Source organism: Bolinopsis microptera, chromosome 11 (assembly GCF_026151205.1).
Source record: "Bolinopsis microptera isolate Bmic1 chromosome 11, MBARI_Bmic_1.0, whole genome shotgun sequence".
Taxonomy (NCBI): domain Eukaryota; kingdom Metazoa; phylum Ctenophora; class Tentaculata; order Lobata; family Bolinopsidae; genus Bolinopsis; species Bolinopsis microptera.
In genome coordinates, this window is record NC_087082.1 from 5,262,955 (window position 1) to 5,290,902 (window position 27,948).

Consider the following 27,948-nt stretch of genomic DNA (forward strand, 5'->3'; position numbering starts at 1 on the left):
CAATAGTTTAAAAGAAGAATCTTCTCTTGTCTTTAGTTATAAGGTATATAAAACAATTACCCTGACATTCCTGCGATGCCATCTGCCACAGGGACTCTCTTCTTTGTATGCATCTTCTTCGTCAGATGTTATAGACCCCTCCAATGACATGATGTCACAAAATTGCCATTATAATACTATGTAACTGGGAGATAGGCTATGTTAATGTAACTGACGGTTGTATCTAGTCTTTTGCCCATATCAAAAGTATTCAAACAATATACACATAATATCAGTCATCCAATGACCATATATACCAGGGGTAAACTCTTGAAATTATTCAGAATATTCTATGAATTGAATGAGCTGGAACAACTTAGCTCAAATTGTTAATTAAGCGTTTGGGTTTTCTGTACAGGCAAAACCATTCCTTACAACCGAATCAACAGACAGCATGTATCTTTTCCTATTTGCTTACTTTTAATACTTTCAACACTACTATATAACAAATAATTTGAGGTATGTCCAATGAACTCATGTCACCTAAAATGTCACCTAATTTGGCTTTCTAATTCCTAATATGTCTTCCTCAATTCCTAATGACAAGAAACCATTCACATCTTCTTCAAGGTACGGACTTCGACATCACATCAGACCAGAAAAACCCTTATCAATTAAAACTCAAGTCAGATCAGAAAATCCTTTGTCAATTAAACGTCAAGTCAGATTAGAAAAACCCTTGTCAAATAAATCTCAATCCCAAGTAGTAGACTCAGTAAAAGTAGTAGAAACATATCATTCTGTTGAAGTAGGAACTTCTAACAATCATAGCCCAGTTGAGGCTCCAATCAGAAATGGAAGCAACCCTGATGCCCCTTCTGTTGTGTATCCATGTGGTAAATGCTCTCATGATGTCACCGGCTTCGAATGCGTTAAGTGTGATGGTCCCTGTGAAAAATGGTATCATACTAAGTGTTGTATGCACAAAAAAACTTTTGAAAAACTTGGGCAACACTCAGAAGTAATGTGGGTATGTAAGAATTGTAAGGCCCTAGAGAAGAAACCGGCTAAGCTAGTTAAAGTAGTTAAATGGGGTAATTATGCTTCTTTAAGTGAGATATCCAATGCTGCTGATTTAGCCTACAGTGAAATTATGAAATGGACCAAGAACATGTTCCTAGTGCCACGGGGCAAAGTGGGCAACGCCTTCATTTTTGAAGTAAGCAGATTACTCAACCTGTTTAATGACAAGACAGAATGGGAGAGTATAGCGTTGAGATTACTATTTATCTTCATTCCTATGATGCTGCAAAAACCATCTAAAAACTCTCGTGCAAAGGATCACAACATCTATCTTGATAAAAGGCTCAAGTTATGGAAAGTTGGGGACTTGAACGCTATAATCAGTGAAGGGTGTGAGATTCAGAAACGACTTGAAGAAACACGTAAAGCCCAGGAGAGATCCCTTGCTACCAAGTTTGCACAGCTCATGATCCATGGCAAAGTCTCAGCAGCAACCAGTCTCATAAATCGTCAAAGTGGTGGACTGTTGGATGTTGATGAAACGGTTATTGGACAGCTAAAGGAAAAGCATCCCTCTGCTATGAATGCAGCAGATGAAATTTTGATCACAGGTAACAAAGTGGCAGTCGAAGAAGTTATCTTTGAAGCCATCGATTCAATGTTAGTGAAAAAGGCTGCTAAGCTGACATCAGGATCAGGTGGACCAACACTAGTAGATTCAGAGTGCTGGCAGCACATCCTGTGTTGTAGTGCATTTAGTAAATCCCAAGAGCTTGTCGCTGAAGCAATTGCCAGATTAGCCAGGCGTGTATGTACTGAAGATGTAGATTTCAAATCAATAGCAGTGCTCACAGCTGGTAGGCTTGTCCCCTTAGATAAATGTCCAGGCCTAAGACCAATTGGTATTGGTGAGATCCTGAGACGGATTATTGGGAAGTGTGTGATGATGGTATTAAAAAAAGATGTTCAGAAGAATGCTGGACCACTTCAAACATGTGCAGGCCATGAAGGGGGGATCGAGGCAGCAATACATGCTATGGCAGAGGTGCACGATGATGAGGACACGGAAGCCATTTTGTTAGTGGATGCTTCCAACGCATTCAACGCTCTCAATAGGACTGCTGCTACCAACAACATGCAGTATGTTTGCCCACCACTTGCTAAATATTTTGAGAACACCTACAGAGAACCAACAGACCTTTATGTGGCAAACAGCAAGGGAGTGATCATCAAGAGCTGCGAAGGTTTCACTCAAGGAGACAATATTGCCACTGGTGGATATGCTCTTAGCACCAAGCCACTTATCGACCGCCTGAGAAACATCATCAAACAGGTGTGGTTTGCCGATGATAGTGCTGCTGGAGGGAAATTGGAGGCAGTGTATAAGTGGTGGAAGGAGTTGCTCCAAGTTGGACCTAAGTATGGTTATTTTCCTAACCCATCTAAAAGCATTCTAGTAGTGAAGGACCCTCAGATGATCGACCAGGCCAAGGCATTGTTTGGAGAGTTCAATATGCAAATAACATCAGGCACAAGGCATCTTGGTGCAGTACTTGGCAATACAGGTGTCAAAGATCAGTACATTGCCGATAAGGTCCAAGGGTGGTGCGAAGACATCAAGATGCTAGCTGATATTGCAGAATCTGAGCCTCAAGCAGCCTATTCAGCCTACATCTCTGGCATACAACACCGATGGAAGTTTGTTCAAAGGACTGTTCCTCATATCTCTGAAGCCATGGAGCCGCTAGAACATGAAATAAGACAAAAGCTTCTGCCAAAGATGCTGGGCAGGGAGATTTCAGACTTAGAGAGGGACGTGTTAAGTCTACCAATAAGATTGGGAGGATTGGGCATTGGTAAACCCCACGAGGAATGCCAGTCTGAGTACACAGCTTCCAAGCTACTCACCACCGAGCTTACAAAGGCAATAGTGGACCAACAGGAAGTTTACACTGCATCCAGTAACCTCACCAAATCAGGGAAAGAAATGATAAAAAATTTGAAGAATTCCGAGCTCCAAGCCAAGTTTAACGCTATAGCTGAAAGATGTGGCACCTCCTCTAAGAGAGCACTACTAACAGCAAGAGAAAAGGGAGCGTCCAGTTGGCTTAACACATTGCCACTTCAGCAGTATGGCTACACTCTGAACAAAGAGGAGTTTCGAGACAGTGTCTGCTTACGCTACAGTTGGTGGATACCAAACACTCCCATCACCTGTGGATGTGGGAAAACAAGTGATCTTGACCACCTTCTCACCTGTAAGCTAGGGGGCTACGTGATAATGACCCACAACAACATCAGAGACACAATGGCAAATCTACTTCGTGAGGTATGTCATGATGTAAAAGTTGAACCCCAGCTACAGAAGGTGAATGAGGGTGACTGCCTCAACCCCAAGACTATAACAGGTGACCAAGCTCGGCTTGATGTATCTGCTAGAGGAGTTTGGACTCCATTTGATAAGACCTTTCTTGACATAAGGGTTTCACACCCCAATTGCTTATCAAACAGGACAAAAACTCTTCAAGAAGTATACGAAGAGAACGAGAAAGAGAAGAAGGACGAGTACTTGGAGAGAGTGTTGAATGTGGAGAAGGCTACCTTCACCCCGGCTGTATTCCTCACATCTGGAGGAATGTCTAAAGAGTGTAAGCAGTTCGTCAACAGAGTAGCAGACCTCATTGCAAGAAAAAGGAAGGAAAGGTACTGCGATGTAGTAAGACACGTGAGAACTAGGATAAGATTTGCAATGTTGAGAACAACTCTTATTGCTCTACGAGGGTACCGAGGAAAGAAGGTGGACACCAAACGTGAGATTCAGCTATCAGAAGTTTCATACAACCCCATCCCTGCCCCTATAATGGAGTAGATCATGTGTTTTGTTAAAATGTTTTTGAAAAAATTATTAGTAGCAATGAATTGTGCTCTGCCAATTGCAACACTTAAAATTTGATTGTGCTCTGCCAATTGCATCACTTGATTTAATTGAATGTATATATATACTTGATTTCTCTTGGAGAATTTCTCTTTAGACTCTTAACTTGCGAACAAATTGAAGCAGCAAACTTTAGGCTAGAAACTTTATTGAATTGAAATAATCATTCCACGTAACAACGTCTTCTTCAGTTCTGTAATAAAATTGTTAAACATGTGTAAAAATTAACGACGGAAAGAAATTTAAAATAACATTAAAACAAAAACAGAGAAATAAAATTTACGAAATATGACCCAAAAAATGTAATTGCAAAAAATGTCAAAACAACAAAAAATACGACAAGAAGAAATGTAAGCTAATACAACTAAATACTGTACTACTCATGATACTAAACTAATTAGTAAACGTAAAACTGGTTGTTCAGAATTCACAGTTCATGTGTAAAAACTAATGATAAAATCAGCACTTAAGCAACGATAACTCGGTTGTCATGGTTACTATCCAAGATAGTCCTATCAATACATTATTTACTAGTTAAACATTGACTAAATATTTGTACAAATAACTCAACTCAGAACGATCATTCATTTCAGGACTTAATCTCAATATATACATCGCTTCTACAATCTTTCTACGAACAGTTTTACTCTGTAAATCAAGTAACTTAAAAGATAAAACTGGGGTTCGGTTAGGATGTAGAGATGCGTAGTGCTGTCCAACCCCATTCTCTGGATGTGCTCTAGGATTCCTAGCAGCCTGTCTGTGCTCCATCAGACGAGCATGGAGGCTTCTCTCAGTTTCCCCACAGTATCTCTTACCACATAACTCGCAAGTAACTAAGTAAATAGCTCCTTTTGTTGAGCATGTTGTTCCTGTGAGTCTAGGGCAGATCTCACAATTGTTAGGGTTACCAAGGTCACAAGTTCTTTACAGCGGATGTATCAGCTTTGTATACGAATTTGAATATCAATGAGTGTATTGAGACAGTTATTGAATTTGCAGAAGAACATTGGAGTAAGTTAAGTACGTATGGTTAAAGTTTATCAGAAATTAGAGGTATCTTTACAGTAGTTTTGACGAATTCTTATTTTACATTTAATGGGAGACTTTATAAACAACTTTTAGGTTTATTCATGGGTTGTAGACCATCCCCTCCTGTAGCGATTATTAGAATGTGGAAATTCGAGCGTAATAGTATATATTGAGACAGTTATTACATCAGTAACCCTGTTCGGTTCTTATACAAACGGTATGTAGATGATGCTGGTTCCTTAGCCAAATCCAGAGAAGAAGCACTGGATATGTTACAACGCATAGCCGACCAGGATCCCGATAACAGAATCAAGTGGGAGATCGAGTTCCCGTCTACCCCTGCGGATTTTGTCCCGTTCCTGAGTACGGAAATCCGGATCGATGAGGAAGGAAAAGTGTACCACAGATTCTACAGGAAAACCCAGAATAAGGGGATAACATTACACCAGAAGTCACACCACCCGGACTCAGTGAAGGAGGAGTGTAAGAAGAACTTCTACCGTAATGCCACCATTGCTTCCTCAGGACCCCAGGAACTCGATCATTCAGTTAAGATCATCGATGATCTCTTAAAGAAAAATGGACACCAACCTCTGAGTCATAACGCAAGGAACAGGAGGACTAGGAGAAGACGTCAAACCACACCTGACTCTGTCCCACTCACCTTACCATTCATCTCTGGAACAGTTTGTAATAAGATTCGCAACTACATCAAATCTAACAAACTCCCCATCAGAGTTATTTTTACACCTGGTAAGAAGTTACAGGACATCTTCTGCCGCTCTCGTCCACTGGATAAGAAGACTTGTGACCTTGGTAACCCTAACAATTGTGAGATCTGCCCTAGACTCACAGGAACAACATGCTCAACAAAAGGAGCTATTTACTTAGTTACTTGCGAGTTATGTGGTAAGAGATACTGTGGGGAAACTGAGAGAAGCCTCCATGCTCGTCTGATGGAGCACAGACAGGCTGCTAGGAATCCTAGAGCACATCCAGAGAATGGGGTTGGACAGCACTACGCATCTCTACATCCTAACCGAACCCCAGTTTTATCTTTCTAGTTACTTGATTTACAGAGTAAAACTGTTCGTAGAAAGATTGTAGAAGCGATGTATATATTGAGATTAAGTCCTGAAATGAATGATCGTTCTGAGTTGAGTTATTTGTACAAATATTTAGTCAATGTTTAACTAGTAAATAATGTATTGATAGGACTATCTTGGATAGTAACCATGACAACCGAGTTATCGTTGCTTAAGTGCTGATTTTATCATTAGTTTTTACACATGAACTGTGAATTCTGAACAACCAGTTTTACGTTTACTAATTAGTTTAGTATCATGAGTAGTACAATACTTGGGGGCAAAATGTTGGAATAATGTTCCAACAGATCTACGAAATCTGCCCGATGTTAAAAGCTTTAGTGATTCGTATAAGAAACAGTTACTCTCATCTATAACAACAGACCCTAATTATACCGTCGACAATTCATATGACAAATTTTACACTGCAATCATAGTCGACGATAACTAAGTATCTTCTAATTCTTTTAAATCTGAGGCATATATAATTGATGTATCGAAAGGATTTTCCCTTTTTTACCACCTTACCGTTTTGATTGATTTTGCACATGACTGACATGTTTTAACTGGAGAAAGGGTTCGCACAGTGGTAGTTTTATAGACCACTTTTAATTTATTGACCTATTATACCTAGTGGTAGTTTTATAGACCACATTTAATTTATTTATTTATTATACTAAGTATTTATTTTTGGTGACTGTATCACCCAGTTTTAACATTTGATAATTGTACAGTTTATTGACGACACATTGACTGAATGTTATTTTATATTCTAATTTATATTCTAGATATTTTATTTATTTTTCAACAGACGAAGCTTCCTGTTTTTTCTTCTATATTAGTTACTCATATCTCTTTTACAGACTTTTTTACAAGGACATTGACAGATGATACTCACATTAGGCATTCATTATTGCATCTAAATTATCTCACTTGCATTAAATTAGGTTTAGAAATTTATTCTCTGGTTAACAGATTTCAAATGTTTAATTAATTTGTAGTATGACAGTAAGGTATATAAGAAGTTATTTAATTTTGCTTGGGCTATTATATTGACTATTGAGGTTTAATGATGATATGGAATTTGAATTCTATATAAATTTACACTATGTGGTTGGGGCATTTTGCATAGTAAATATGGTTACTACTCCTATATATCATATTATTTGATTGGTATTCGATTTCTGATTATTTCTCTAGGAATATGATTATTATATCTCAATTTGGCTTTAGGTAGGGTGCCCCGCTAAAAGAACTGGATTCTTCCAGGAAGCATCCCGTGCACAGACCTTGGTCTACATATATAATATCAAATTATTAACCATTCATTCTGTATGTGCACGAAAATTTATTTCAATCAAGTACAGTATTTAGTTGTATTAGCTTACATTTCTTCTTGTCGTATTTTTTGTTGTTTTGACATTTTTTGCAATTACATTTTTTGGGTCATATTTCGTAAATTTTATTTCTCTGTTTTTGTTTTAATGTTATTTTAAATTTCTTTCCGTCGTTAATTTTTACACATGTTTAACAATTTTATTACAGAACTGAAGAAGACGTTGTTACGTGGAATGATTATTTCAATTCAATAAAGTTTCTAGCCTAAAGTTTGCTGCTTCAATTTGTTCGCAAGTTAAGAGTCTAAAGAGAAATTCTCCATAGAAAAAAATCTACCAAGAGAAATCAAGTTCAAATGCGACTCATAAATATAGCCCCCTTGAACTATATATATATACTGTTTGACATATTTTTCTTTAAGAATTTTCTTACTGATAGCTTGAAAATATCCATTACATCCATTGAAGCATTGAGGTCATCTACAAGTAGTGAGTTTGACAGGGTATAAAAAGTGAGTTTGGCAGGTTGGGAATTGCCCCCAAGCTTTTTGACATCCTAAGGTACAACAAGAAGTAAACTAAAAAATATTTGTATCAGCAAACAAAATTTGGATGGCCTTGTGTAAGGTTGTATCACGTTGCGACCCCCACGGTCGTTTCACTATGGTGACGATACAGGGGGATACAGGGGCGGCGGGTCATACAACGTATGACAAGTGTAAGGATAGATGAGACGTATAGTATTTTTGTTTTGAATTGGCCTTTACTCTCGCAAAACTATCACCTTTAAGATTTGCCATAAGTTTTAATCGTTTTCAACAGATCAGAGTAAGTTAAAAAATATTGTAACAAAGATTCTATATAACACTCATAATCAATACAGTAAATTCAAATATTCATATTAGTTATATTACCAGTAGTATACTACTGATTGACGATGTCAACCCTTCCAGATCTTTGCTCTGCGAATTAACAGAGCAACGATCTTCGATTGGCAATGTGAGCTGCTTTACAGTTGTAGGTTTACAACCTACCAGGACGCGTGCCGAGTTGGACTCGTCGACGGTCCTGTATATGGAACAGATATTTTACGAGTATCACCCGTTAATATTTAACTCGCGGCTTTTCACTTTTGGAGTTGTAAAAGTCGCTTCATTTGATGAAATTCATTAACAATTAAACCGTTTGTAATCATTTTGTTATATTTTGAATTCCTGAACTAAAATCATGCCAATAATTAACGCAAAAGTCTTTTAATTAATTAAACAGAACAAATTTGTAAGTTTATAACCTACCAAGACGCGCGCCGAGTTGGACTCTTCAACGGTCTCGAAACGAATATTTTACGAATATCACCCGTTAAGAACAAATAAAACGGCGGTCGCGGTTAAAATTTTGTTCTGGCAAAAATTAGCGCTAAAATACCTCATCTATATTAATTGTTAATGGATTAATCCGGCGCGCGCTACTTCGAAGCACTTGTCTCGCGCTACTTCGAAGAAATTTAGACGATCAGTAAATACCCATTTTGGTTTATGGTTTAGTGACGGTATCAGATATGGGTTTCGAAGTTGGAAGTAGCGCGCGCCGCGCCGCACAGGAGGAGCAAAGTGCAAAGAAACTGCCACAAACTGCTACAAACTGCTACAAACTGCTACAAACTGCTACAAACTGCTAAAAACTGCTACGAACTGCCAAAAACTGCCAAAAACTGCCACAAACTGCTGCAATCGCGCCCACGCATTCGCGCGCTGTTTGCAGCAGTTATTAGCAGTTTATGGCAGTTGTGGACTGGCAGTTTGTAGCAGTTTGTAGCAATTTGTGGCATGGGCAGTTTCTTTGCACTTTGCTCCTCCTGTGGCCGGATTGGGTGCGATTAAATTTTGACCGGTCTGTGCCATGTGCATGAACATAATGCTTATACGTTTTTGTTTTATGCTTTAGTGTTACTGTTAGAGTTAGTTTTGGTTTTAAAAGTAATCGTGAAGACAATATAAAGATTTGAATTACAAATTTGTGCACTTTAATTTTTATATACTTACCTGTTACCATTAAAATCGAAATCAGCATTTAAAAATGTACATAGAACGATCAAAATCTAATTGCGCCCGCGCCGGGTTAGTTCATATTAACAATGAACAAGTTATAGTTACTGCATACTGAAGGTGATCGCGTCTTCACAGCTATAGCAAATTCAATTGACGGATGTTACTCATCTAAATTTCTTCGAAGTAGCGCGCACCAGGTTAGTCTATTAACAATGGACAACGTTCGCTCGCGCTTAAGTTTACTGATTGCACGCTTGACACGTAACATAATATTAATTCAGCCAACCAGAAGACAGAAATTTGAAAAATTAAAGTCGCAAAATAAAAGTAAAAAAAAAATACAAAACTGCAAGCGAGAGGGCTCTGGTTAGAGCAAGGGTCTAGCCATAGGGTTTTTAGTCATAGACTCTACCAGTAGTATTTCCAAAATGCAGTCCAAACTTATTATATGACTTTAAGGAACTAAAGCTAAATTTAAAAGTAGCTGCATTTCTCCGTTAACAGTTAAACTACAATTTAGAGTTTTTACTTTATGCTTTGGATGATGATTAATCACTTTACACTCAACTGTCACTTGACCAGTGACTTTCTAACCCGTTCTCTAGGTTGACTCTCTAATTAGCCCCACGAAAAACCTCACCGAACCTCCACGCGGTGTGGGGTGGGTGGCTCGAATGGGAGGTGCATGGATGTTTCTAACCTATGCAAAGGAAGGGACTATCCATCTCTACAACAAAGGAAAGGCTCTAATAGCCTCTACTATTACTAACCTAAGAACCGCAGCATACCCGCTTTTCCCACAGGCAAATAACACCTTCCGCAGGAAAATAACACGCTCACAGGCTCACACATGACGTGTAACCCCAGGATTTGGTTTTGGATCGGACACTCAAAATAACGATAGAGAAGCGGTCTACACGCTCACAGGCTACCAAGTCTTGTGTAACCCTGGGACTCTAACACTTAACAGACTCTAACACGCTCACATAACAAGCTTCCACGTCTCGTGTACCCTAGGATTTGGTCTTGGATCGGACACTCAAAACAACGATAGAAGAGCGGTCTGCACGCTCACAGGCTACCATGTCTCGTGTAACCCCAGGATTTGACACGTTCACAGGCTACGACGTTTCGTGTAACCCCAGGATTTAACACGCTCACAGACTACCACGTCTCGTGTAACCCCAGGATTTGACACGTTCACAGGCTACGACGTTTCGTGTAACCCCAGGATTTAACACGCTCACAGGCTACCATATCTCGTGTAACCCTAGGATTCAACACGCTCACAGTCACAGGCTACCACGTCTCGTGTAACCCTAGGACTCTAACACTTAACAGACTCTAACACGCTCACAGGCTTCCACGTCTCGTGTACCCTAGGATTTGGTTTTGGATCGGACACTCAAAACAATGATAGGGCTACCACATCTCGTGTAACCCTAGGATTCAACACGCTCACAGGCTACCACGTCTCGTGTAACCCTAGGACTCTAACACTTAACAGACTCTAACACGCTCACAGGCTTCCACGTCTCGTGTACCCTAGGCACTAGGATTTGGTTTTGGATCGGACACTCAAAACAACGATGGAGGAGCGGTCTACACGCTCACAGGCTACCATGTCTCGTGTAACCCCAGGATTTTACACGTTCACAGGCTACCACGCATCGTGTACCCCAGGATTTGGTTTTGGATCGAACACTCAAAACAATGATAGAGGAGCGGTCTACAGTGAAGTTACAGGAACATTGCATACTCTACAAATTGCACGTAGCAGGCCAAGACCTCCCGTGGAAGTCCCTGTCTCTCCGTCGTTAACCTGGCGGGGTTGCACCAGGGGCGGTGGTAACAGAACTTTAAGACTCTCGGAGTCTGTTGTAGATATCTATGTTTAATATGTATATTTATGGTATATAATTTGGGAGTCTCTCTCTCCGGCAGCAGGAGTTGGAGAATGGGGACGCGTTGTGAAAGCCACCGTAAGGAAGGCTTACTGTCGACGCCGACCAATCAAAAGAAGAACTCTCTAATTAAAATTTGATCTCAGATCTTTTTAGAATGATCTCGAATATCGAGTGTAAAGTGATTTAGCAGTAGCACGCTTGTTATATATGCTTTGTCATACGTTGTATGTGGTAGACCTACCGCGCACGATTGCGCAGCTGTATTACATTGTAGCCACGATACTATTACTATTACTAGCCACTTAGTGAAACGACAATGGGGGTCACGACGTGATACAAGGAACTCGCTATTAAGGTTGTTTCTCGAGCGTGCTAGAAATCACTCTACAGTCGATTCTTAACTGTCATACTCATGATAGCACCTCTCTTTTAATTTTCAAATTCATGATTATTAGAATGACAAAAGAAGAAACAAAACTTGTTTACAATAATATCCTCTTCGTTGTTTGACACAGTTTGTACACAGTACAAATTAAGAAATTACATGTACACATCTGACATATTACATTTAATGTATTACAAGTCATTGTAGCTCAAAGTTGCAAATTTCTTAATGCAAAACTTACAGTGTTTAAATCACATATCATGAGTCAAGGCAAGCGTGAGTAAAATAGTATCGTCAAATGATCTCAAAAAGTGATACAAGTTTAGGAGGAAAAAGTAAAAAAAAACAGTCATGAGCAGGCATTAGAGGGGTAGAACTGTGACGTGTTGCCCATACAAGGTAATCTTACTGTCAAGTATTGACAAGAAGATTGGTCCAATTTTCAGTAATCTAATGATGCAGGATTAACTTACGATCCATGGAGATATTGAGTACCTAATGGACGGATAAACTTTGTTTGATATGTACAGCAATGATCTCATCATTAGATATGATTTCCAGCATTATTCAAGTCTAAACCTGTCGCTGCCGAGCTCGCTTAATCTCATTTTCATTCGCATCGAATTACAATTCAATAATAGCCTTCAGATAATTTACAGGACTTTTTCATATCTGTAATTACAATTGCACACACCGACATTCAAACATTCAATTATATAGCAATTATATAATTATATAATTATATATCAATTATAATCGGGGAACGAGAAATAATTAAATTTTCAGCGCCCTAATGTGTCATGAAGTAACTGGTAAAACCTTCCGCCACTGTTCACTATTCCCGCTCGGGTATAAAACGTTATTATTAGCACTATAACTGGAAACAAGGTGAGAGAGTGAGCTAACCCCGCTAGAACCACCATGTGCTCCTTCATAAACTAAACCAGTTTTGGTAGTCCCTGAAAAGGGGCTCAAACACGTGGTCTCCAGGAAGTTCCTGTATCTGTCCATGTTTAGCCACGTGTGCCAGCGAATGTTCTCGAATCTGATGCGGAGATGACGGACTTTGTTGAGGGACTGCGTGATGAGATCGGAGCAGAAGGGGGAGAGGAAGGGAGGGAGGAGGGGCTCACTGAACACTACATCTCGTTTAGAAGAGAAGGGGGCCCGGCCGCACACCATGCAGTAGAGGAGACATCCCAGAGCCCAGGACGTAGCCTCTAGAGGGGTGTAGTGACGCTGCACCACCGCTTCAGGGGGCAGGAACAGCTCAGTTCCTTGTACTGAGGTATACACTGTCTTACTGTCGCACACTGACGACAGACCAAAGTCTATTAGTTTTATCTGGAGGCTGGATTGGTGCACTAGAATGTTCTGGTGTTTAACATCCCTGTGATCCACTCCAACTGATAAACAGTAAACTAAAGCATCGTACGTTTGCATCAGAATAGTCCGGGACATGGACTCGCTCAGTCTGCTGTGGAGTTTAATAAAAGTCTTCAGATCTACAAAGTTTTCCAGATAGTTCATAGTAAGGACCCAGTGCTGAGGAAGCTTATAACAGCCTACACAGGTCGCTATCTTAGGGTGGCTGAGCCGAGAGAGAAGGTAGATCTCAAGAGGCACTTCATCTCCAGCAGTACTGTCTGGTACCAGTTCCTTTATCTTGCTCCTCTTTATAAACTTAGCCACGTACAGCTTGTTGTCGAGCTTGTTTCGGGTGAGCAGCACGGTACCAAAACTACCACTACCAATGTCCTTCAAGATGGTGTGAGTTTTAGTGAAGGGGCGCAGAAGCAAGTCCAGCAAAACAGCAAACATAGCGACAATCAAAGAACTAGTCGAGAGCACGGGACAATCAGGGAACTGAGGAGTGCTATCACAGGACCAGCTATGTAGTTAATAGTGAGTCACGTGGGCTGCTATGGAGTCACGTGGGTTGCTATGGAGACACGTGGTCCGTTAGCGGGTCACGTGACACGTGTAACGAGGTTTGATTGGACTGTTAGTCTGAGAGATTGCACCACGTCAACAACAACAACAGAAAGGTAGAGTGTTTAGATAAACAGTGAGCTGCAGCGAGGAGAGAGGGTGATTAGCGGTGTATCTCCAGTCAGGTCCTGTGTCTCCAACAGTCTGATCCAGAGTTCAATCACTACAACGAAGAGAAAAGAGAGGAGAAGTGCACAGTAAAGATGAGAATGAGGGGTAACACAAGAACCTTCTATCAGACGTGTACTGAGCAGAGCAGCCCGCACCACATGTGGCTATATGAAATACAATACACCCCGGCACAGCACACAAATTAATGGAGTTACGCGGTCTACTCTGAAAAGTGTGACTAGTATACGTTGTTTAACATGGATCAGCTATCTCAAGACACGCAAACATTGCGGGCCCTCACGTGACATCCCACGTGGGCGCCCACGTGACCGGTCACGTGACCGCGCACTGCTGAGCTGGTAAACTGAGACGCTCTTTCAATTGTGTCCTATTATCTGTACTCCAATTATCTCGACGAGTTTTTACAATGAACTTAGAACATTTACTCGGTACACAACAGACTATAAAGGACATAGGGGGTTTTCAAGGCATGGAAATTCCCTTGCCGTAATCAATGATCTCACGGTGCTCACAAATGATTTTTACGAAATAATTCGATTGTTCGTCTTGGAATTCAATAAATTGTGAACGGTTAGCTGTTGAGATCTGATTACTGTAACATTGCTTAACATCCTGGGTATAAGATCATAGCAGTAAAAATAGCCCCAATAATATTTTGGGTGCTGTCAAGAAATCAGCTTCCGAGTTTTACTCGTCAAGTTATTATCTGGTTAAAGTTACAGGCTTTGAGACTAGATCCAGAGTGGTGTATTTTACCTGCTCATTTATTATCAGAAACTAGAAAACAAGGTTCATGTTACTGAGCTGATCAGATAATGTGACATTTTAACTGTATCCCCCGTTACAACCAGGATCAAACGGAGATAATATCTTCAAACGGAGATATTATCAGAGTCTACCCTTGCAGAGATCGTAGGTTTTGTAATTTAATCAGCTATACAGTGCAATTCTATACTGATTTTACCTAAACTGAGCAGCTGGTGCAGTTTGTACGATTTCGAAATATTTCTTAAAATCGAGTCTTCATTAGCTGTTTGGTAACTGGATTTAAGTTTAAAATGAACTTAGATTAGCGACAAAATAAAACGGAAAATCTCAGAGATATCAAAGATCATAGAAAATTCCCATTCAATGATTAAAAGTTGCATCTTAGAAAATATTGCAATAGTCAAATCTTTACACGATCAATCGGTAAAAGTTAAAACTTAATTTTTAGGACAGTATACAACGTTTCTCTAATGAAAATTCAGCAATTTCTGTTTGACAGTTTCTAGCTTTAATCACGTAACATTCCAGAGACTGATACGAAATATATGCGCTCGGCTGATGTTTGGACGACCTTTAGAATTTATCTATTCCTCTCTTTCTACCTCCCTTTCTCTTTATTCTTCCCCCTCTCCTCCTTTCTCTTCTTCTCCTTCTCCTTCTCCTTCTCTCTTTTCTTCTTCATCCTTTTCGTGGGGCTTTGAGGGCTCTTTAGCAGGTTTAGGGGCAGGTTTTGGGGCTGGTTTTGGGGCGGGTTTTGCGGCAGGTTTTGGGGCTGGTTTTGGGGCGGGTTTTGCGGCAGGTTTTGGGGCTGGTTTTGGGGCAAGTTTTGCGGCAGGTTTTGGGGCTGGTTCTGGGGCTGGTTTTGGGGCAGGTTTAGCGGCGGGTTTTGCGGCAGGTTTTGGGGCAGGTTTTGCGGCGGGTTTTGCGGCGGGTTTTGTGGTGGGTTTGATGCATGTCCACCAGAACAGGCTGTTCTATGATGACAAGTAAGCTGTCCTCTTCGACAAGAGCAGGTCTTGCAGCCGATATTAGCCGTGGTACCGTGTGGTACTTTGTGTTCTCCGGTGAAACAGTTCAGAGAGGGACGGGTGTGTCTGAAACATTGTTAGGGAGATTAAAGAACAAGGGAGCAGTATCTTTCTTTTGGTAACTAGTCCAAGTTAACGTAATTCTAATATTAAAATTACGTGTGGTAACACCATGTTACCACACCACATCTGGTGTGGTGTGGGTTTTAAGTAACCTTGTCACACAGTTGTAATCGAACTTGCAGACGAACACTCCGAAACCATTACAAGTACACCTCTTACAGCCTCGGCCTATGTGACTGCCTTGTTTGATCTGAGGTTATTATTAATTAACTTATTGGACTAGTAATGACGAGGAATTTAATTTGAATTTAATAATAACGGTTAAATTTGGACTATTTCGATATTCATCAGCGATATTTCAGTTAGACTTTTTAGACGAATTAATTTTTGATAGCAGTGAGAAATAAAAGAAAGCTGCACTAAACCTGATGATCACCGAGAAAGCAGCCTGCAGCATGTTTAACACTACCACACGACCTCTTCTCACAACTTAGTCTCTGTCTGCTACATCGACATGTCTGAAAATATTTCCTTGTGTTTCAACTATTACAACACGAATTGTTACCCATACTTTTAGTCACCGAATTTTTAAGAATTTTTTCTTTACCGCATCTCAGTGGTTTATAACGTTTCCTCCTAATGTGTGTCTCCATAGCAACCCACGTGACTCAAAGTATCATGTCATTATGGGTGTTGTCGACCTAATGAAAACAAACATTCTGAAATGAAGTGTAGATTTTCTGTACACTTGTAACACTCGGTTGTCATGGTTACACTCGTCGCACCCTTTATATCAGGAAGATCTGTTTCCCTCAGTCGCTGGTTTACATACTGGTACAATACCCACAGTGAGTAGGACGTAGGTACATGTCACGTGATATTTGTAAATAACACGTGGCATGTTGTAAATAACACGTGAAATTGTATACTCCTGTTTTTTAGGAAACTAAATCACTTTGGCTCGCACATCTACTGATTGTCCAACTAGTGGTTTAACTACTATAATATACTGTTACTACTGCTGCAACTAAAATATGGTATTCTCATTTCACATTACAAAGTGCATCCTTTGGATTCACATTACAAAGTGCATTCTCTGGAATTGTACTGCTGATACAGAAGGGGAAACTGGGGCTACTCTTCGTTGTAGTTCAACTTTTTAGTATTTTAGGTACCCAGGTACTTTATTTCCTCTTATTATTTACAAATACCAGCTACGTTTCCACTTGATTTGTCGGCAAGCGAAACTAATAAGACGAAAAGTAATACCCAGATTATAGGGATGGAGGGAAGTGTCCCAGATCAGAAGTATTTAAATGAGAATTACCCTGTAGTTCCCCTTGTAAAAGTAAGAAGATGGAATTACCCTGCAGTTCCCCTTGTAAAAGTAAGAAGATGGTATTACCAGCTGCAGTTCCCTTTGTAAAAGTAAGAAGATGGAATTACCCTGCAGTTCTCCTTGTAAAAGTAAGAAGATGGAATTACCCTGCAGTTCCCCTTGTAAAAGTAAGAAGATGGAATTACCCTGCAGTTCCCCTTGTAAAAGTAAGAAGATGGAATTACCCTGCAGTTCCCCTTGTAAAAGTAAGAAGATGGTATTACCCTGCAGTTCCCTTTGTAAAAGTAAGAAGATGGAATTACCCTGCAGTTCTCCTTGTAAAAGTAAGAAGATGGTATTACCCTGCAGTTCCCCTTGTAAAAGTAAGAAGATGGAATTACCCTGCAGTTCCCCTTGTAAAAGTAAGAAGATGGTATCACCCTGCAGTTCCCCTTGTAAAAGTAAGAAGATGGAATTACCCTGCAGTTCCCTTGTAAAAGAAAGAAGATGGAATTACCCTGCAGTTCTCCTTGTAAAAGTAAGAAGATGGAATTACCCTGCAGTTCCCCTTGTAAAAGTAAGAAGATGGAATTACCCTGCAGTTCCCCTTGTAAAAGTAAGAAGATGGAATTACCCTGCAGTTCCCCTTGTGAAAGTAAGAAGATGGAATTACCCTGCAGTTCCCCTTGTAAAAGTAAGAAGATGGAATTACCCTGCAGTTCCCCTTGTAAAAGTAAGAAGATGGAATTACCCTGCAGTTCCCCTTGTAAAAGTAAGAAGATGGAATTACCCTGCAGTTCCCCTTGTAAAAGTAAGAAGATGGAATTACCCTGCATTTCCCCTTGTGAAAGTAAGAAGATGGTATTACCCTGCAGTTCCCCTTGTGAAAGTAAGAAGATGGTATTACCCTGCAGTTCCCTTGTAAAAGTAAGAAGATGGAATTACCCTGCAGTTCCCCTTGTAAAAGAAAGAAGATGGAATTACCCTGCAGTTCCCCTTGTAAAAGAAAGAAGATGGAATTACCCTGCAGTTCCCCTTGTAAAAGTAAGAAGATGGAATTACCCTGCAGTTCCCCTTGTAAAAGTAAGAAGATGGAATTACCCTGCAGTTCCCCTTGTAAAAGTAAGAAGATGGAATTACCCTGCAGTTCCCCTTGTAAAAGTAAGAAGATGGAATTACCCTGCAGTTCCCCTTGTAAAAGTAAGAAGATGGAATTACCCTGCAGTTCCCCTTGTAAAAGTAAGAAGATGGAATTACCCTGCAGTTCCCCTTGTAAAAGTAAGAAGATGGAATTACCCTGCAGTTCCCCTTGTAAAAGTAAGAAGATGGAATTACCCTGCAGTTCCCCTTGTAAAAGTAAGAAGATGGAATTACCCTGCAGTTCCCCTTGTAAAAGTAAGAAGATGGTATTACCCTGCAGTTCCCCTTGTAAAAGTAAGAAGATGGAATTACCCTGCAGTTCCCCTTGTAAAAGTAAGAAGATGGAATTACCCTGCAGTTCCCCTTGTAAAAGTAAGAAGATGGAATTACCCTGCAGTTCCCCTTGTAAAAGTAAGAAGATGGAATTACCCTGCAGTTCCCCTTGTAAAAGTAAGAAGATGGAATTACCCTGCAGTTCCCCTTGTAAAAGTAAGAAGATGGTATTACCCTGCAGTTCCCCTTGTAAAAGTAAGAAGATGGAATTACCCTGCAGTTCCCCTTGTAAAAGTAAGAAGATGGAATTACCCTGCAGTTCCCCTTGTAAAAGTAAGAAGATGGTATTACCCTGCAGTTCCCCTTGTAAAAGTAAGAAGATGGAATTACCCTGCAGTTCCCCTTGTAAAAGTAAGAAGATGGAATTACCCTGCAGTTCCCCTTGTAAAAGTAAGAAGATGGAATTACCCTGCAGTTCCCCTTGTAAAAGTAAGAAGATGGAATTACCCTGCAGTTCCCCTTGTAAAAGTAAGAAGATGGTATTACCCTGCAGTTCCCCTTGTAAAAGTAAGAAGATGGAATTACCCTGCAGTTCCCCTTGTAAAAGTAAGAAGATGGAATTACCCTGCAGTTCCCCTTGTAAAAGTAAGAAGATGGTATTACCCTGCAGTTCCCCTTGTAAAAGTAAGAAGATGGAATTACCCTGCAGTTCCCCTTGTAAAAGTAAGAAGATGGTATTACCCTGCAGTTCCCCTTGTAAAAGTAAGAAGATGGTATTACCCTGCAGTTCCCCTTGTAAAAGTAAGAAGATGGAATTACCCTGCAGTTCCCCTTGTGAAAGTAAGAAGATGGTATTACCCTGCAGTTCCCCTTGTAAAAGTAAGAAGATGGTATTACCCTGCAGTTCCCCTTGTAAAAGTAAGAAGATGGAATTACCCTGCAGTTCCCCTTGTAAAAGTAAGAAGATGGTATTACCCTGCAGTTCCCCTTGTAAAAGTAAGAAGATGGAATTACCCTGCAGTTCCCTTGTAAAAGTAAGAAGATGGAATTACCCTGCAGTTCCCCTTGTAAAAGTAAGAAGATGGTATTACCCTGCAGTTCCCCTTGTAAAAGTAAGAAGATGGAATTACCCTGCAGTTCCCCTTGTAAAAGTAAGAAGATGGAATTACCCTGCAGTTCCCCTTGTAAAAGTAAGAAGATGGAATTACCCTGCAGTTCCCCTTGTAAAAGTAAGAAGATGGTATTACCCTGCAGTTCCCCTTGTAAAAGTAAGAAGATGGAATTACCCTGCAGTTCCCCTAGTAAAAGTAAGAAGATGGAATTACCCTGCAGTTCCCCTTGTAAAAGTAAGAAGATGGAATTACCCTTCAGTTCCCCTTGTAAAAGTAAGAAGATGGAATTACCCTGCAGTTCCCCTTGTAAAAGTAAGAAGATGGTATTACCCTGCAGTTCCCCTTGTAAAAGTAAGAAGATGGAATTACCCTGCAGTTCCCCTTGTAAAAGTAAGAAGATGGTATTGCCCTGCAGTTCCCCTTGTAAAAGTAAGAAGATGGAATTACCCTGCAGTTCCCCTTGTAAAAGTAAGAAGATGGAATTACCGTGCAGTTCCCCTTGTAAAAGTAAGAAGATGGAATTACCCTTCAGTTCCCCTTGTAAAAGTAAGAAGATGGAATTACCCTGCAGTTCCCTTGTAAAAGTAAGAAGATGGAATTACCCAGCAGTTCCCTTGTAAAAGTAAGAAGATGGAATTACCCTGCAGTTCCCCTTGTCGAGGAGACTGTCCCCCTCCATTACCACATTCCCATCATTTAGTCTACACCCAGACTTAAACTTTGGGTCCTCGTACTCCTCTACTGGTAGCTCCGTAGGGACCTGGAACCTGGACACTCGTCTGAAAGGTGTTATTTGTTTATACATTGGGATTAGCTTATACTGTTATAATGGCCGTTATAAACACGGCAACTCCTTACTTATTCACTGGTTTTTGTTTCTTTTTGTTATTCAGTTATTTTCTCTACAAGTCTACAAGACTAATTATTTTTACAGTTTTGGGTCTTTTTTGTTTTTTGTCATTTACTAAGTTAATATTTATTGCTATTTGTCCTCGTAAAACACTAATTATGTTTTTAATTTAAACAAATTCTCAAATTTCTTGTACCCTAAACAAGGCAATTGAATGTGACGCCACTAATCAGGCTTTAATAGAGCTTATTAACTGAATATCACACACATTCTCCTCTAATCTTGAGACAATGTCACCAATAAGAGTACAACAGACCTCATGTTTAATGGTAATTGTATTGTCACTACATAAAGGTAATCACTCAATTAGTGTACTAATTAATAGTGACATTAAACAGGTAGACAGATAATGAGTACTTAATAGTAAATTAATAATATCAGACCGTTATTGTAGCGAATGGGAGTTCGTTAAGCATTGAGGGAGTCGTTAACACTTGACAAGCAATACCACGTGACTTTACAAGAGTTGCACGTGATATTGAATGCGCCGCGCAGCACGTGACTCTACAAGAGGTGCACGTGATATTTAGTGCGCCGCGCAGCACGTGATTTTGTGCAGTGGTCACATGATAATAGGGCACGAGTTTTATTGAGCAAGCTTACTGGTTTTTACAAGCTGTTATTGGCAAGCGGGGCAACTTACTGCTTACTATAAAGTAGTAAAAAGCATGACAAAACGCACTTGTGCAGTTGGTGGCAACCTACACCCACGTCACTATATTATAGTGGCACATATCATTTTTATTATGTAAATCGTCTAACAGAAGATTAAGAAATAATTCCGAACACGCACTTTGACCTTTACTACAACAAAAGATCATTTTCCAGGTGATTTCAACAATCTGAACTAAGAATGGTCAGTACGATAGTAAGATGGTACCTATCATGGTACTACAACAGTATAATAATGGGGTTATGAACTATTGTACTATATGCTTACTGTTTTAAGCAACGGATAATTTAGTTCTGGACTGATAATAATTGAAAACTTCATAATACTGTAGTATTCTGTGTCATAATAATTGAAAACTTCACAGTACTGTAGTATTCTGTGTCATAACAACTGAAAACTTCACAATACTGTAGTATTCTGTGTGATAATAACTGAAAACATCACAGTACTGTAGTATTCTGTGTCATAACAACTGAAAACTTCACAATACTGTAGTATTCTGTGTGATAATAACTGAAAACATCATAGTACTGTAGTATTCTGTGTGATAATAACTGAAAACTTCACAGTACTGTAGTATTCTATGTGATAATAACTGAAAACTTCATAGTACTGTAGTATTCTGTGTCATAACAACTGAAAACTTCACAGTACTGTAGTATTCTATGTGATAATAACTGAAAACTTCATAGTACTGTAGTATTCTGTGTCATAACAACTGAAAACTTCACAATACTGTAGTATTCTGTGTGATAATAACTGAAAACTTCACAGTACTGTAGTATTCTGTGTGATAATAACTGAAAACTTCACAGTTCTGTAGTATTCTGTGTGATAATAACTGAAAACTTCATAGTAATGTAGTATTTTGTGTGATAATAACTGAAAACTTCACAATACTGTAGTAGTATTCTGTGTTAACCTGGATTGAGAGGCGTCACACTGGTGATCACGCGAGCAGGAGGCCTGAAAGCCGTTGAAACCGTAATGACAACTACAAGCAGTGCACCTTCCCACGCTGTACTGCTGGTTCCGGGGTACAACCACACCACTCACGTGACATCCTGTAGAGGGGAGGGTTATTGTATTGGGGGGGGGGGGGGGGGGGGGTACAACCACACCATTTACGTGACATCCTGCAGAGGGGAGGGTTATTGTATGGGGGGGGGGAGGGGGGTACAACCACACCATTCACGTGACATCCTGTGCAGAGAGGGTTATTGTATTGGGGGGGGGGGGGGGGGGGGGGGGGGGGGGAGGGGGGTAAAACCACACCACTCACGAGACATCCTGCAGAGGGGAGGGTTATTGTACTAGAGAACTCTACTCCACTCCACTCCATGACAGAGATGGGGTTATTTGGTTAAAGGAAGTTATGGCGAGTTATTAGACGAAACTAACTAACTAACCTGGCACAGGAGCGGTTCTAACACACTGTTTTCTCCAGTAACACACGAGTCTAGGACCATGATGAGGAGAGATGGGCTGTACACACTTACACAGCTTACAGCTGGAGATGAACACTCGGCTACCTACTGGCACTGTGATTCCTGGGAGGTTGTGGGTTAGAAGCAGTGGGAGGAGTTTGTCATAGTAAGTAGTGAACACTGAACCCCCTAGTTAAGTATGGTAGTGGTAGTGAACAGTATGGTACCTCCGTAACTGCAGACAGAATCTCCCCTATCCTCGCTGACCACATATCCCCTTCCAAACTTGGTTCTCTTTACTCTACCAAACCCATATGCTCGGTACCTGGGTAGAAGGGTAACATTATTTATAATCATATATTATTATAACTACTCTGATAATTTTCTTTACAATCAGATCATAAATATGAAAACATTTTATTAGTCTAATTATTGGTTTGACTGTTTACTAGAAACAAATTTTAGAGATGGTAAGTGGGACGTGCTAAATACTAACCCTTCACTGTGAGTGTTGATGATGTCCCGAGTGTTGCTCTCCCCGATCGAAGGGTTACTAGCGTACCCTATCTGTATACCCCCCGTTGTAATGGGAGTGTTTCTTCTCTTATCAGCAGCTGTGCTCCACGTGCTGGAACCATCACTCACCTGGAGACAGCAGGAGGTGACAACTAACTAACTAACTAACTAACTAACTAACTAACTAACTAACTAACTAACTAACTAACTAACTAACTAACTAACTAACTAACTAACTAACTAACTAACTAACTAACTAACTAACTAACTAACTAACTAACTAACTAACTAACTAACTAACTAACTAACTAACTAACTAACTAACTAACTAACTAACTAATATAGTTTAAGACGTTGAACGTTATTTAGTTGCTTGAATTGATTTCCGTTAAATCCATATTTTAGCTTTTAAAACTTTTTAAGTAAAAAAAAACTTTTAAAGTTATAACTTACTCCAGCGTCCACCGTTTTGGAGAACTCGAATATCTTGGTTTCTTGTTTTGAATTATTTGGAGTGGCAGGTTTACTGTTTTTATCAAAATGTTGAGGTGGCCCGTGTCGGAAATGACCAAATCTGAAGAAGATAAAGTAAGTGATCGAATTTATTTATAAATTTATAAATTTATTAATGTAAACATGTTAGTACTTTAGTAACATACTTAGTAGAGGAACTGTTTGTATTAACTTGGAATCAACCGAGACGACTGTAACAAGCACTACAAAGCAAAGCTACTGTTATCTTGAAGATATCCTGAGTACTGACTAACTAACTAATAATACTACTGACTAACTAACTAAACATGCTACTGACTAACTAACTAAACATGCTACTGACTAACTAACTAAACATGCTACTGACTAACTAACTAAACCTGCTACTGACTAACTAACTAAACCTGCTACTGACTAACTAACTAAACATGCTACTGACTAACTAACTAAACATGCTACTGACTAACTAACTAAACATGCTACTGACTAACTAACTAAACATGCTACTGACTAACTAACTAAACATGCTACTGACTAACTAACTAAACCTGCTACTGACTAACTAACTAAACCTGCTACTGACTAACTAACTAAACATGCTACTGACTAACTAACTAAACCTGCTACTGACTAACTAACTAAACATGCTACTGACTAACTAACTAAACCTGCTACTGACTAACTAACTAAACCTGCTACTGACTAACTAACTAAACCTGCTACTGACTAACTAACTAAACCTGCTACTGACTAACTAACTAAACCTGCTACTGACTAACTAACTAAACATGCTACTGACTAACTAACTAAACCTGCTACTGACTAACTAACTAAACCTGCTACTGACTAACTAACTAAACATGCTACTGACTAACTAACTAAACATGCTACTGACTAACTAACTAAACATGCTACTGACTAACTAACTAAACATGCTACTGACTAACTAACTAAACATGCTACTGACTAACTAACTAAACATGCTACTGACTAACTAACTAAACATGCTACTGACTAACTAACTAAACATGCTACTGACTAACTAACTAAACCTGCTACTGACTAACTAACTAAACATGCTACTGACTAACTAACTAAACCTGCTACTGACTAACTAACTAAACATGCTACTGACTAACTAACTAAACCTGCTACTGACTAACTAACTAAACCTGCTACTGACTAACTAACTAAACATGCTACTGACTAACTAACTAAACATGCTACTGACTAACTAACTAAACCTGCTACTGACTAACTAACTAAACATGCTACTGACTAACTAACTAAACCTGCTACTGACTAACTAACTAAACATGCTACTGACTAACTAACTAAACATGCTACTGACTAACTAACTAAACATGCTACTGACTAACTAACTAAACATGCTACTGACTAACTAACTAAACCTGCTACTGACTAACTAACTAAACATGCTACTGACTAACTAACTAAACCTGCTACTGACTAACTAACTAAACCTGCTACTGACTAACTAACTAAACCTGCTACTGACTAACTAACTAAACCTGCTACTGACTAACTAACTAAACCTGCTACTGACTAACTAACTAAACCTGCTACTGACTAACTAACTAAACCTGCTACTGACTAACTAACTAAACCTGCTACTGACTAACTAACTAAACATGCTACTGACTAACTAACTAAACATGCTACTGACTAACTAACTAAACATGCTACTGACTAACTAACTAAACATGCTACTGACTAACTAACTAAACATGCTACTGACTAACTAACTAAACATGCTACTGACTAACTAACTAAACCTGCTACTGACTAACTAACTAAACCTGCTACTGACTAACTAACTAAACCTGCTACTGACTAACTAACTAAACCTGCTACTGACTAACTAACTAAACCTGCTACTGACTAACTAACTAAACCTGCTACTGACTAACTAACTAAACCTGCTACTGACTAACTAACTAATAATACTACTGACTAACTAACTAAACATGCTACTGACTAACTAACTAACCTGCTACTGACTAACTAACTAAACCTGCTACTGACTAACTAACTAAACCTGCTACTGACTAACTAACTAAACATGCTACTGACTAACTAACTAAACTGCTACTGACTAACTAACTAAACATGCTACTGACTAACTAACTAAACCTGCTACTGACTAACTAACTAAACCTGCTACTGACTAACTAACTAAACATGCTACTGACTAACTAACTAAACCTGCTACTGACTAACTAACTAAACCTGCTACTGACTAACTAACTAAACCTGCTACTGACTAACTAACTAAACCTGCTACTGACTAACTAACTAAACATGCTACTGACTAACTAACTAAACATGCTACTGACTAACTAACTAAACATGCTACTGACTAACTAACTAAACATGCTACTGACTAACTAACTAAACCTGCTACTGACTAACTAACTAAACCTGCTACTGACTAACTAACTAAACCTGCTACTGACTAACTAACTAAACCTGCTACTGACTAACTAACTAAACCATGCTACTGACTAACTAACTAAACATGCTACTGACTAACTAACTAAACCTGCTACTGACTAACTAACTAACATGCTACTGACTAACTAACCTAAACCTGCTACTGACTAACTAACTAAACTGCTACTGACTAACTAACTAAACATGCTACTGACTAACTAACTAAACCTGCTACTGACTAACTAACTAAACCTGCTACTGACTAACTAACTAAACATGCTACTGACTAACTAACTAAACATGCTACTGACTAACTAACTAAACATGCTACTGACTAACTAACTAAACCTGCTACTGACTAACTAACTAAACCTGCTACTGACTAACTAACTAAACCTGCTACTGACTAACTAACTAAACCTGCTACTGACTAACTAACTAAACCTGCTACTGACTAACTAACTAAACATGCTACTGACTAACTAACTAAACCTGCTACTGACTAACTAACTAAACATGCTACTGACTAACTAACTAAACCTGCTACTGACTAACTAACTAAACTGCTACTGACTAACTAACTAAACATGCTACTGACTAACTAACTAAACCTGCTACTGACTAACTAACTAAACCTGCTACTGACTAACTAACTAAACCTGCTACTGACTAACTAACTAAACATGCTACTGACTAACTAAACTAAACCTGCTACTGACTAACTAACTAAACATGCTACTGACTAACTAACTAAACCTGCTACTGACTAACTAACTAAACCTGCTACTGACTAACTAACTAAACCTGCTACTGACTAACTAACTAAACCTGCTACTGACCTAACTAACTAAACATGCTACTGACTAACTAACTAAACCTGCTACTGACTAACTAACTAAACCTGCTACTGACTAACTAACTAAACCTGCTACTGACTAACTAACTAAACCTGCTACTGACTAACTAACTAAACCTGCTACTGACCTAACTAACTAAACCTGCTACTGACTAACTAACTAAACCTGCTACTGACTAAATAACTAAACATGCTACTGACTAACTAACTAAACCTGCTACTGACTAACCTAACTAAACCTGTACTGACTAACTAACTAAACCTGCTACTGACTAACTAACTAAACCTGCTACTGACTAACTAACTAAACATGTTACTGACTAACTAACTAATAATACTACTGACTAACTAACTAAACATGCTACTGACTAACTAACTAAACATGCTACTGACTAACTAACTAAACATGTTACTGACTAACTAACTAATAATACTACTGACTAACTAACTAAACATGCTACTGACTAACTAACTAAACCTGCTACTGACTAACTAACTAAACCTGCTACTGACTAACTAACTAAACCTGCTACTGACTAACTAACTAAACATGCTACTGACTAACTAACTAAACCTGCTACTGACTAACTAACTAAACATGCTACTGACTAACTAACTAAACATGCTACTGACTAACTAACTAAACCTGCTACTGACTAACTAACTAAACCTGCTACTGACTAACTAACTAAACATGCTACTGACTAACTAACTAAACATGCTACTGACTAACTAACTAAACATGCTACTGACTAACTAACTAAACATGCTACTGACTAACTAACTAAACCTGCTACTGACTAACTAACTAAACCTGCTACTGACTAACTAACTAAACCTGCTACTGACTAACTAACTAAACCTGCTACTGACTAACTAACTAAACATGCTACTGACTAACTAACTAAACATGCTACTGACTAACTAACTAAACCTGCTACTGACTAACTAACTAAACATGCTACTGACTAACTAACTAAACCTGCTACTGACTAACTAACTAAACCTGCTACTGACTAACTAACTAAACATGCTACTGACTAACTAACTAAACCTGCTACTG

At 39.2% G+C, this 27,948-nt stretch overlaps 5 protein-coding genes across 20 annotated transcripts in view; 1 reads left to right on the plus strand and 4 right to left on the minus strand.

Annotated features, from left to right (window-relative positions):
• LOC134823535 (nuclear receptor-binding protein-like) overlaps positions 1 to 198 on the minus strand; it is a 42,066-nt gene extending 41,868 nt beyond the window's left edge. For 15 of the 16 annotated variants that reach the window (XM_063835051.1, XM_063835050.1, XM_063835041.1 and 12 more), the window contains exon 1: positions 61 to 186. In XM_063835051.1, coding sequence (XP_063691121.1) covers positions 61 to 150 — 90 coding nt within the window. In that variant the 5' untranslated portion in view covers positions 151 to 186. Of the gene's footprint in view, positions 1 to 60 lie in introns of all 16 variants that reach the window. The other variant, XM_063835045.1, reaches the window with a different exon arrangement.
• Positions 1 to 27,948, minus strand: part of LOC134823540 (microtubule-associated protein RP/EB family member 3-like) — a 114,016-nt gene that overhangs the window by 75,894 nt on the left and 10,174 nt on the right. The window lies entirely within an intron of this gene.
• On the plus strand, positions 470 to 4,006 carry LOC134823534 (uncharacterized). Its single transcript, XM_063835034.1, has 2 exons — positions 470 to 1,517; positions 1,753 to 4,006. Exon 2 carries the CDS (start codon positions 1,946 to 1,948, stop codon positions 3,869 to 3,871), a length of 1,926 nt encoding a protein of 641 aa, XP_063691104.1. The 5' UTR covers positions 470 to 1,517; positions 1,753 to 1,945; the 3' UTR covers positions 3,872 to 4,006.
• On the minus strand, positions 11,825 to 14,082 carry LOC134823387 (serine/threonine-protein kinase pim-2-like). Its single transcript, XM_063834844.1, has one exon. It carries the CDS (start codon positions 13,550 to 13,552, stop codon positions 12,530 to 12,532), a length of 1,023 nt encoding a protein of 340 aa, XP_063690914.1. The 5' UTR covers positions 13,553 to 14,082; the 3' UTR covers positions 11,825 to 12,529.
• The window catches only part of LOC134823071 (uncharacterized), a 28,722-nt gene continuing 15,725 nt past the window's right edge, over positions 14,952 to 27,948 (minus strand). Inside the window, exons 18-26 of the mRNA XM_063834421.1 lie at positions 23,537 to 23,657; positions 23,064 to 23,212; positions 22,795 to 22,892; positions 22,550 to 22,690; positions 22,063 to 22,204; positions 20,198 to 20,336; positions 16,140 to 16,232; positions 15,867 to 15,964; positions 14,952 to 15,717 (exon numbers count right to left, since the gene is read on the minus strand). Coding sequence (XP_063690491.1) covers positions 15,222 to 15,717; positions 15,867 to 15,964; positions 16,140 to 16,232; positions 20,198 to 20,336; positions 22,063 to 22,204; positions 22,550 to 22,690; positions 22,795 to 22,892; positions 23,064 to 23,212; positions 23,537 to 23,657 — 1,477 coding nt within the window. The 3' untranslated portion in view covers positions 14,952 to 15,221. The remainder of the gene's footprint in view (positions 15,718 to 15,866; positions 15,965 to 16,139; positions 16,233 to 20,197; positions 20,337 to 22,062; positions 22,205 to 22,549; positions 22,691 to 22,794; positions 22,893 to 23,063; positions 23,213 to 23,536; positions 23,658 to 27,948) is intronic.

Excerpts from the sequence above, each read along its gene's own strand:
- LOC134823534 (XM_063835034.1), top strand. The coding sequence starts at position 1,946 with ATGATGGTATTAAAAAAAGATGTTCAGAAGAATGCTGGACCACTTCAA.
- LOC134823387 (XM_063834844.1), bottom strand. The coding sequence starts at position 13,552 with ATGTTTGCTGTTTTGCTGGACTTGCTTCTGCGCCCCTTCACTAAAACT.